Source organism: Polyodon spathula, chromosome 1 (assembly GCF_017654505.1).
Source record: "Polyodon spathula isolate WHYD16114869_AA chromosome 1, ASM1765450v1, whole genome shotgun sequence".
In the NCBI taxonomy this organism is placed as follows: Eukaryota; Metazoa; Chordata; class Actinopteri; order Acipenseriformes; family Polyodontidae; genus Polyodon; species Polyodon spathula.
Window position 1 is genome coordinate 10,566,015 of NC_054534.1, and position 12,190 is coordinate 10,578,204.

A 12,190-nucleotide genomic window follows, 5' to 3' on the forward strand; every position below is an offset into this window, starting at 1 on the left:
TCCAATCACGTGAGCAGTTTAATAGATTTAAAAGAGCAGGCCTCATAAACCATGCCATTTTATTAGATTAACAACAACAACAAAACACAAGCTGCTGCCTGTTCGTTACCAGAATGATAAAAACACATTACAGCCTCAATGTGAAACAGCACTTCTAATAGCCCTTATTACCAACCCCATGTACAAATAGTCTTAATTCTGCATTTCAAAAAATGCATAATGAAAACTATTCAGTTCAGCTCTGTGGTTAAATAATTGACCAGTATTTATACTTTTTTCTAATATGAATTAGCTAACCACAATAGGGAGTCCACCCATGAATGTACGTCAGTCGAAAATGAAGAAACAAGGTGCCCAATATTATCAGCTTAGGGACCAAAATGAAGTAATTACATAATTAATCCCAAGCTGCCTCATTTATATAACTACAATAAATGTGTGCCTAAAGGCAGATGCATTATGTCAAGTTCTGTGTGTGTCACATTTGTTCCAAAATAAAATATCTTTAATTAGTTAATGCGTTCCAATGCTGTCAGGGTATTGCAGGAGGAGTGGGCTTCTGTACAGATAAATGATGTTGGACACAAGTTCAGAAAACTGTAAGCAACTGTAAGGTAGGTGTTTATATTGAGAGTAGGGTGAGTCCCTTTCAGTCCTTTAATGGAGACTTCTAACATATAAGAAAACAGGCTATAAAATTATCCAAATTCAATGTAGAGGATGCATAAAAATATAGTTACATATTATAGGAGAGCAGCTTCAGCCAAAGTGGTTGTCTTTGTCAGGTTTTACAGTGTCTGTATCAATAAAACAGCTAACTAGGTTACAGCAGCATAACTTCAGCAGATGTGTAAACTGAGCACCCCAGCAGCAGCAGCCGAAGACAGGCATCTTGCTTGTTTTCTAGTCTCTCAGGATTTCACCCGACTTTAAATCTACCCTCGGTTCTCAAGTGAAATTAGTTTGACCAAACTAACCCCCAGCGGGCATCGTATTCATCCACACATCACAAAACCAGCGCGCATTCTGTGAATGTTGGCTTGAGAGGTCCAGGGCTGACTACCAGGTAGGAGTGTCCAGACCTGGGAAGCTGTCAGCTGTGCAGGGATGCTCGTGTGCAGTATTCCTTCATTGTAACTGGATTTGTATAACTGTTGTGCAACTTTAGGACCACAGAATGCTAGAATCGTTAATTATGCCCAGCAGGGAGTTTGATTAGTTAGAATTGCTGTAACCATTCAGAAAACTCAGTGTGAGAATCCCTTCAATAGAGTGCTGTTACGTTTTCATAAATTACTGAATTGCAAACTGTAAACTACCAACACTCCTAGTTCCCAAGCTGTTTTATTTGGCAGTCTTATAAAACAATATGACAAATGTCTTTGTAGGCAGTAGAGCTTTCTTTTACATGACCTGAAACAATGTGAACAAGCAACAAGCACCAGCCAGCATAGATAAGTGTGTGTGTGTGTGTGTGTGTGTGTGTGTGTGTGTGTGTGTGTGTGTGTGTGTGTGTGTGTGTGTATGTATATGTGTGTGTGTGTGCGTGGGCAGGTTTATAGTGCTTGCAGGGTCAAAAAAGTCTCCACAAGGAAGGAAAGTCTGACAAAACCTACCTTATGAGGACACAGACCAAGTCGGGCCTAGTGTTTAAACAGATATTAAACAGTTATTATTATTTTTTAAAACAAACTAAAAGTGCCCAAATATTTTATAACCCTGTGGGGAGTTTTATTTGACTGGAGTTAGAAATAGTAAATAAAACTATAGTGTGAGTCAATGCAAAGTCCTCATAAACAATATAAACAAACGTGTGTGTGTGTGTCAGTGTATCTGTAAGTGTGTGTGTGTGTGTGTGTGTGTGTGTGTGTGTGGAGTCTGGATTTGTGCTTCCACTTTCCAGTCTCTATGTCTCAACCTCCACTGTAACATATTAGCATCTTTATTCTGAATGAGGTAGTAATACTCTGTTTAAAAGATTGGAATTGCTTTTTTTCAATATATTTATTATTATTAATATTTTTATTATTATTATTGTTGTTGTTTATTATTATTTGTTTATTTAGAAGACGCCTTTATCCAAGGCGACTTACAGAGACTAGGGTGTGTGAACTGTGCATCAGCTGCAGAGTCATTTACAACAACGTCTCACCCGAAAGACTGAGCACAAGGAGGTTAAGTGACTTGCTCAGGGTTACACAGTGAGTCAGTGAATTAGCCAGGGACCTCCTGGTTACAAGCCCTTTTCTTTAACTATCGGACCACACAGTCTCCTGTTTTAGAGTAACAGACGTTTCTACATGTTGGTCCAAATGCCATTGTTAATGTGCTGCTTTAATAGATCTTAGGCCTGGATTAAATCCACATTATGGCGGCACCATAAATATTATAAAGAATGAACATAAGAACATAAGAAAGTTTACAAATGAGAGGAGGCCATTCAGCCAATCTTTCTCGTTTGGTTGTTAGTAGCTTATTGATCCCAGAATCTCATCAAGCAGCTTCTTGAAGGATCCCAGGGTGTCAGCTTCAACAACATTACTGGGGAGTTGATTCCAGACCCTCACAATTCTCTGTGTAGAAAAGTGCCTCCTATTTTCTGTTCTGAATGCCCCTTTGTCTAATCTCCATTTGTGACCCCTGGTCCTTGTTTCTTTTTTCAGGCTGAAAAAGTCCCTTGGGTCTACAGTGTCAATACCTTTTAGAATTTTGAATGCTTGAATTAGGTCTTCTTTGTTCAAGACTGAACAGATTAAATTCTTTTAGTCTGTCTGCATAAGACATGCCTTTTAAGCCCAGAATAATTCTGGTCACTCTTCTTTGCACTCTTTCTAGAGCAGCAATATCTTTTTTATAGCGAGGTGACCAGAACTGCACACAATATTCAAGATGAGGTCTTACTAGTGCATTGTACAGTTTTAACTGTACTTCCCTTGATTTAAATTCGACACTTTTCATAATGTATCCGAGCATCTTGTTAGCCTTTTTTATAGCTTCCCCACATTGTCTAGATGAAGACATTTCTGAGTCAACAAAAACTCCTAGGTCTTTTTTTATAGATTCCTTCTCCAATTTCAGTATCTCCCATATGATATTTATAATGTACATTTTTATTTCCTGCGTGCAGTACCTTACACTTTTCTCTATTAAATGTCATTTGCCATGTGTCTGCCCAGTTCTGAATCTTGTCTAGATCATTTTGAATGACCTTTGCTGCTGCAACAGTGTTTGCCACTCCTCCTACTTTTGTGTCATCTGCAAATTTAACAAGTTCTAATCTAAATCATTAATGTAGATTAGGAATCTAGAATCAAGAATCTAAATCATTAATGTAGATTAGGAATAGCAGAGGACCTAATACTGATCCCTGTGGTACACCACTGGTTACCACACTCCATTCTGAGGTTTTTCCTCTAATCAGTACTTTCTGTTTTCTACATGTTAACCACTCCCTAATCCATGTACATGTGTTTCCTTGAATCCCAACTGCATTCAGTTTGAGAATTAATCTTTTGTGTGGGACTTTGTCAAAAGCTTTCTGGAAATCTAAATAAACCATGTCATATGCTTTGCAATTATCCATTATCGATGTTGTATCCTCAAAAAAATCAAGCAAGTTAGTTAGACACGATCTCCCTTTCCTAAAACCATGTTGACTGTCTCCCAGGACCCTGTTACCATATAGGTAATTTTCCATTTTGGATCTTATTATAGTTTCCATAAGTTTGCATATAATAGAAGTCAGGCTTACTGGTCTGTAGTTACCTGGTTCAGTTTTGTTTCCCTTTTTGTGGATCGGTATTACGTTTGCAATTTTCCAGTCTGTCGGTACCACCCCTGTGTCAAGAGACTGCTGCATGATCTTGGTTAGCGGTTTGTAAATTACTTCTTTCATTTCTTTGAGTACTACTGGGAGGATCTCATCCGGCCCAGGGGATTTGTTTATTTTAAGAGCTCCTAGTCCCTTTAACACCTCTGCCTCAGTTATGCTAAAGTTATTTAAAACTGGATAGAAACTGGATGACATGTGGGGCATGTTGTCAGTATCTTCCTTTGTAAAAACTTGTGAAAAGTAATCATTTAATATATTTGCTATTTTTTTTTCTTCATCTACGATTTTGACATTTGTATCTCTTAAACATTTAATCTCCTCTTTTAATGTTCTCTTGCTGTTGTAATATTGGAAAAACATTTTGGAATTTGTTTTAGCTCCCTTAGCAATGTTCATTTCTATTTCTCTCTTGGCCTTTCTAACTTCCTTTTTGGCTTGCGTTTGCAGTTCCGTGTACTCTTTCTGCGTACTTTCTTTTTGGTCCTTTTTTAATGCTCTTTTAAGTGCCTTTTTTCGCTGAATATTTTTTTTTAATTGCTCTATTAAACCATTTTGGCAATTTAGTTTTACATTTAGATTTGTCTACTTTAGGGATGTAATTGTTTTGCGCCTCTAGACTACATTTTTGAAGAATAACCATCCTTCTTCTGTGGGTTTTTTCTCTATTTTACTCCAATCTACTTCTGTTAGTCTCTGTTTCATACCTTCATAGTTTGCTTTTCTAAAATTGTAAACCTTAGCTTTAGTCATTACTTTTGGGGTTTTAAAAAACACTTCAAATGAGACCATGTTGTGGTCTGAGTTTGCCAGTGGTTCTCTGACCTCTGTTTTAGTTATTCTGTCTTCGTTATTTGAAAAGACTAAATCAAGGCATGCCTCCCCTCTAGTCGGTGCCTTGACAAATTGTGTTAGGAAGCAGTCATTTGTCATTTCCACCATTTCAATTTCATCCTTCTTGCTACCCACCGGGTTTTCCCATTTTATATCCCCCATTAGTATGGTTTCTCCTTTGCTACATGCATTTCTAATGTCATTGTATAACAGATTATTTTGCTAATGGCTATAGTGGTGCTGTAAACTGATTTAATTCAGACCTTTGTGCATACCATATCTCTTTCTATATTCGTTTATAACAGGATCCGTTAAAGGTATGTTAATAACCTGTCATTTAATGCCAAGAAAATGTGCTTGCTGTGGACAAATAATTCTGCCATGCAGCCACTAGAGGGAGCTATATTTACAGGATTCAACCGCTACTATCATATCACTGCAGTTTGTTCCAGTTGTTGAATTTCACTTGGGTTGATGTCATGGACATTATTACAGTAACTCCGTAAAGGATCAATATAACACCCATGAAAAGATACAGGTTCATGTGATAGCCATACACACATACATACATACATGTTAAACAGAAACGTTCGTGAGTAGACTAATATACTAAAAAATTAGTCACTTACAACTTGCAGAAATGAATAAATGACAACAGTCTTTAAAAAGAAAGGCTTGACAAAACAAGTAAAACCAAGCAAACAGCAACCTAGCATTCTACAACGAGCGCTGTTTCGCACAAATTATTTTTTTTAAACTGTCAATGACAGAAAGCATAGCAATGATAGACACACACACACACACACACACACACACACACACACACACACACATATATATATATATATATATATATATATATATATATATATATATATATATATATATATATATATACATATATATATTATATATTTCAGCCACGATCTGATTTGTGCCAATGCATCTTGATACACATTCTTTCCATGTTAAGAAATTGCACGGCGTCCTGATACTTTCCTTTCTGTTCATTTAAAACACGACTGACAAACACCTTGTACTGCATACATAAGTTAATGCTTATTAAGTCATTTAACATGCCTAAATACCATTTCCGGTAGCTAATGTTGTTTCTAAGCATGAAATGATGGAAACTTGAATACGAGATATTTTCCTGTTAATATTCATAATACATTGACGAATGTTTAACTGTCAGGAAATGTTATTCAAAATTAGATATTTTGAGAGGACACGTAATACTTAATATTATTTCTATGTAACTACAGTTATGATAACGTACTCTAATTTTGTTAACCACAGTCTAAATGTAATGTATCAAATTGCATAATTCAGCTTGTGTTGATTTTTGAAAGAAAAATTAAATGGAGAAGCAAAACAATTCACTAAATACATGCCTTAGCCAAGACATTCAGTAATGTAGGGCAACTTACAATGATTACATTATTTTTGTGCATACAATTACCCATTTATACAGTTGGGGTTTTCCTGGAGCAATCTAGATAAAATAACTTGTCCAAGGGTACAGCAGCATATTCCCCCTCTTGATTGAAAACTTGGGCGCTGAGAGTTCCTTCCTTCCAGGTCTTTGATCCTCTACGATCTCTCTCTCTCTCTCTCTCTCTCTCTCTCTCTCTCTCTCTCTCTCTCTCTCTCTCTCTCTCCTCTCTCTCTCTCTCTCTCTCTCTCTCTCTCTCTCTCTCTCTCTCTCTCTCTCTCTCTCTCTCTCTCTCTCTCTCTCTCTCTCTCTCTCTCGTCTCATTTTCATGGAGTCCAAAAGAAACGCCATAGTCAGATTGTGTGTTGTCAATTTTAAATGCATAAAGTATTTTGCATGTATTTATTTCATATTAATTACGATGAATTTATAACACATAATAGGACATAAGTGAAATGGCATTTAACATTCAAACCTGTTTAGTATATGCTACAGTATAATAATAATAATAATAATAATAATAATAATAATAATAATAATAATAATAATGAATTTGAACTTGTAATTCATAATAATTACAATGAAACGGTCGCAGAATTTGTGTGCATTTTTTTTAAAGGGACACTGCAACTTTAAGAAGGAGGTGGACTGCTCGAGAATGACGCAGGAATAATAATAAAAAAGATCCTTAAAAAATTCCTCCCCGGAGCCACCCCGTGTGGTAACGGGTTGAGCTGTTACCTTATTTAAACACGAGGAATTACTAGGGAAACACAAGAATTAGTATCAGTTTTTAGATCAGGTTTGCAAGGTTTCTGAAGACAGTCCCACCAGGATCCCTGCATAGATCACACAGCCAACTGTGCACGTTACCTCAATAACCCTGAACAAACTTCTCGTAAGTTTTTAAAAGACGACTTTGCTCACTTTTCTTAATTTTTTACGCATAATTTAAAAAAGGAAGGAAAAAAACTAAGGAAAAAGTACATTCAAAGGTGCAAACATGCCATGCCTGCCGTTTTGCTGCTGCATGTACGTTTGGTTGCTCGTGTTACCTGTACAGATATGTGCACTCAGTAATGAAGACAGTGACATCGACGTGTTAGTCCTCTTGCCAGAGGAAAACTCGTACATCTTCAGCATCCCCAGGGTCCGACCAGCTATAGACTACGCACTGAAGAGCATCAACTCCAACGAGAGTCTCAATTCAGGGTTAAATTTCAAGGTTCACTATAATAACTCAAACTGCGGCAACGAAGCGCTCTTCAACTTTGTGGAAAGGTCCTTCCTGAAGAAACCCGACGTGGTTCTGGGTCCTGTTTGTGAATATGCTGCAGCCCAAGTGGTGCGGATGGCGTCCTACTGGAACATCCCCATACTTTCTGCAGGTGCCTTGGCATCCGGGTTCGGCACGAAGAAAGCCGAATACACGCACCTGACTCGAGTTTCCCCGGCGTACTCGAAGATGGGGGAAGCGTTCGGGGCGATGTTTAAGCACTTCTCGTGGAAGAAGGCTCTTCTCATCTACCAGGAGGACAAAGAACGGAACTGCTTCTTCTCCATCGAAGGGGTCTACGCTGTGCTTGAAGCAGAGGGGTACCACACAACTACTCTTGCCTTTGATTTGAGGCACCCGGTAGAGACTGAAGAAATCATCAAGTCGATCCAAGACAGCGAAGGTAGTAAGTACATGCACTTATTATAGAAATGTATCTAATTCATTCATAGCTGGACCCCGTCTCTTTGACCAGTTGACCCGTCTTTAAGTGACCCGCAGCGGTACGTCTCAGTAGATTCACATAAATACAGATTACTATAAACTTTGTTCCGAAAGAATGAACTAGTTTTTCCTAACTGTCAAACGATCTGTCAAATGATCTAAGATTATATTATAGGCTTCAATTTGCCATTTATCATGTTGATAATCAGTATAATTCAAATCTAAATTTAAAAAGTAAAACAATACCACGAATAAACAAAATATTGTAATATGTTTATGAATATATGGTATAACAGGTCAAATGTGCTTATAATGTTTACGAATCAATACAGTGATGACATTTGGGATAGTTTAGCCTACTGCTAGCCTACTGCATTCCAGCACATTTCTCCCGTTAAAATCCACACGTGAACCGGTGTAACGTCAGTTTTTGCTACTTCGTCAAAAGTTGCTAACGGTCGGAAAATGTGACATACAAGAGTCAATGTTCTTATCTTGTCAAAATCTGCTCCCTGTACCAAAATGTCATCTGCAGTTATAAACGTCTTTTTTTTTTTTTTGTCAAGTTAAAACAAACCAACAATTTATCTTGGTGGTTATATAGAGAGTAGTTTGAAAAGATTCCACAAATTATATAGCAAAACTAAAATAATGAAATATAATTAACATTACTTTTTTTTAAACTAATATCATAACATGATCGAAATTCACATAAGGAAATATCTAGAAGAAGAAGAAGAAGAAGAAGAAGAAGAAGAAGAAGAAGAAGAAGAAGAAGTACATCGGTACATTTTTTATTTAAAAATGTACCGAACTCTATAGTACACTTTACCGTTTGTCAACACCAGCTGTCAGTATTTAATATAAAACGAATTATTACATGTAGAGTCAAATGTAACTTTACAAAGCACGCACTTTCTCATTCAAAACATTTGTTAGCAATTTTTGATGCGCGTCTTTGAAAGAAAAAATCTGCATGCCCGCAGTGCAGGGTGAAAATAGTCTGGGCACGCTCAGTATTCAAAGTAGGTGCATTTGGTAGGTGGCATACATTGACGTGACACCTGTTTCTCAACTGTAGGTTTCAGCAATTAGGCTTTACATTTAGACATTATTTTTTCTTATCAGAATATCCACCTTGGCGACAGGTATTAAATTTACAATCTCCTGCCCCTTCTGACGAAGGTAAACTATTGACAAACATCTTGAAAATATAAACAGGCGTGCGTCGCATAGTTTAGCAAGATATCCAGCCGGTCTAAATGAAGTGCGTCACCATTATATACTCCCAAAAGAGACACACCGTTCTTTTACTATACTGCCCTGCATGTGGAAACGTTGAGAACAAACGAGAGAGACCCTTTCTGATAATCTGTTCCAATGTTTCTGAATAGACAGTATGTTATTCGCTCTGCTTTTCACTTCGCTGCTGTATATGAAGTGCGTCACCATTATATACTATCAAACGAGACACTGTTCTCGTACCTCGTTGCGCTACATGTGGAAACGTTGAGAACACGAGAGAGACCCTCTCTGATAATCTCTTCCAATGTTTCTGAATAGGCAGTATGTTATTCGCTCTGCTTTTCACTTCTACTGTATATTCTGTGCTCTGGGTGACTTTTCTTTCACTGTGTCGGCAAAGTCAATGTTGTCATTTAAGTGTCGAGGCGATGTTTTTATTATTATTATTATTATTATTATTATTATTATTATTATTATTATTATTATTATTATTGCTTTTAATTGCCTTATGCCAATATGTAAACTTGTAATTCAGTACCATGGATCGAAAAATACCCGCATTATTTCAGGGTTGGGTTTATTCAGATGAGGCAACCACAGAAGGCTATGCATTTAATACTGTTGCATAGAATAATGAATTCATCTATCTGAAAAAACAAAAACAACATCAAAAAAATTATAATTTCATGATTTACACAAAGCATTAAGCAGCATAATTTTCACTGCTGAATAATTTGCAGTCTGTTTACATTACCACGGAGTACTATAACATACGACACTGCATTAAACTGGAAACGTTACGTGTCATTCTGACCTCTCATTAATTGCAGACTATTCTCCCAAAGCATACTAGACACAATTAACACGGCCTTGCCTTCCAGCCTGTAGCTTTTCCAAAGCATACTAGACACAATTAACACTACCTTCCAGCTTGTAGCTTTTCAACACGTGACACTGTGTTTCCCACACTTGTTTACCCTCAAAGTGGTTTCTGTTATGCTTGTATAATAGGACCATTTCCACTGAGGTAACTGCAGGGGAGACAAGCACAGGATCGTTCCTTAATTACCCCAAACCCCACTCCATACTGTAATAGCACATTCACATGTATTGAAGAGATTTAGCCTTTCAGTTCCACCTTCCCGCTGCTTCACACATATCTGGCAGTGGTTTGCAATGTTAGTTTCATTTCCCAGTCGTTCGCTGGCTGTGGGGAAGTTTGTTCTGTATCTCAGAGCCAGCAGCTGTCTTGCTTTTAGGATGTAGTTGGTCTTGAGGTGTAGCTCTTGAATTCACCACCCTTCACCACAGGGACAGAACATGTGTGTATGGGCTGCAGTTAGAGGTACTCTCCATGCTATCTATAGTCTTTACTTATACAAAAATAAAAGCCATTATCAGCAAAGTGTTTAAATGTTTTGAGGAACAGTGTATTCTAGAGACACTTTTTGAATAAAACAGTGTAAACTGAGGCTACACTTTCCTTGTTTTCACGCAGTGTGTATCAATTAATTTAGGTCATTGTGAAACATTGAAACCATGTAAGGTCATTGAGAGTGTTCATGAATGTCATAAGCCTTATTAATACATCAATTCATTTTGAATCTGGATTAGAGCAAGTCTCATTAAAAAAACTGATGTATTATTACACGGTTGCTTTCTATACTTGAGGTTCGTTATTTATTTTAAGTAAGCCGATATAATACACAGTGATCTCATATCATCTGCATAACGATTGTCTAGTTTCACAGACCCTGATCAGCTCTAATCTGGAACTGATTTAGCTTACATTTAGTGTAACCGGGGCCTGTGAGAACAGGCTCATGTATTACCACTGTGATTCCTCAGACTAGAATCTCTCTGATATACTTTGTGCATTGCCTGCTCTGCATTGAACGTACCCTACATTATGAGCATGACATGTTAGTGTTTCAGTAGGCTATATTACTACTTTTAAAAGATTAACAATGGTCATGTCTCCACTATAAAAAAACAGCATCAAACAGTCTTCAGGGCAAGTATTGTTCACCACAAGCTCAGTTTCCTTTGTCTGAAACACACTTGAAACACTTGTAGGTTATTTGCACAGCTGAGCCTGTACACTACAGGGCAGTTCATAAACCAGTTGTAGCAATCATGACTTCATATAAAACAAACAAACAGATTGACTGCAGAATGAAAGCAGAGATCCCAAGAAGCATCAGCCTAGGCATTCTCCTCTCAGGGTGCATGATCATGGGTAGCCAGACCTGTGGAAGAAGGGGAAGACTCAGGACAATGCATTATTTTATAGATTCTGTGATCCAGGAATGGTCCTGCATTGGCAGAAGACAATGCCTGAAGTAGAAATGTCGTCACCCGTCCCCCTCCCCTGCACACAACAAAGTTTTAAATAAGTAAATTCAGTGAGTTTCAGCAATTCATTTTCCACCCCTTAGTAGTTATTTTGTAGAGCAACCCTACAAAATAAGCACGATCCCTAATTTTGGGAACACATCACAAATCTTTAACTAGTGTGTGTTTTAAGGAATATTCCAAGCTCTTTACTGTACTTTTAAAATCGTCTCGGTGTAGTCAGTAAACCTGAACTCCGCCTGTGTAAGAGTAGATTCCAAAGGTCCTCTTTTTTCCAACTAGTCAAATTGAAGTCCTTGACATGGCTTAAGGTAAGCTGAATAAATATTGCTAGGTGCACAAGGGAGCTGTGGTGAGATACAGACTCCACACTTCTGAAGCAAACGTTCAAAGGTTAATGTTAATTAGGGGAGAGCTTTGAAGTACTGCTGGTCAGTTTGTAATACATTGAGGCCCCCCTCTGTGGTGTGAGGTGTCAAGCTTCGAAAGCCAGGAAACAGAAGAGCTCTGTGGGGTTAATTAAAGCCACTGAAGTGTGTTGCTGAAGTTCCTGGAAGTCCAACACATTGCTTGTAATTGTTCTCCTCAGAACCCCTTTGTCCAGTCTTTTATGGGGGGAAGGGGCAGGGATCTACTGCCATGGCCAAGCGGTAGACCCTCAAACCAAGCAGTTTTCACTCTTTGAAACTGATTGTGTTAGCTGCATCGGTCCAGAGATGAAAAATAAATAACATTGCTGAAATCGGTAGCTTTTATTTGACCAACAAGTTGA

General features: G+C 37.7%; 1 protein-coding gene across 5 annotated transcripts in view; it reads left to right on the plus strand.

Annotated features, from left to right (window-relative positions):
- The first annotated feature begins 6,749 nt into the window (after positions 1-6,749).
- LOC121314054 (atrial natriuretic peptide receptor 3-like) overlaps positions 6,750-12,190 on the plus strand; it is a 28,075-nt gene continuing 22,634 nt past the window's right edge. For 2 of the 5 annotated variants that reach the window (XM_041246854.1, XM_041246888.1), the window contains exon 1: positions 6,751-7,780. In XM_041246854.1, the coding sequence (XP_041102788.1) occupies positions 7,102-7,780 (679 nt within the window). In that variant the 5' untranslated portion in view covers positions 6,751-7,101. Of the gene's footprint in view, positions 7,781-12,190 lie in introns of all 5 variants that reach the window. The other 3 variants (XM_041246882.1, XM_041246873.1, XM_041246864.1) reach the window with 3 other exon arrangements.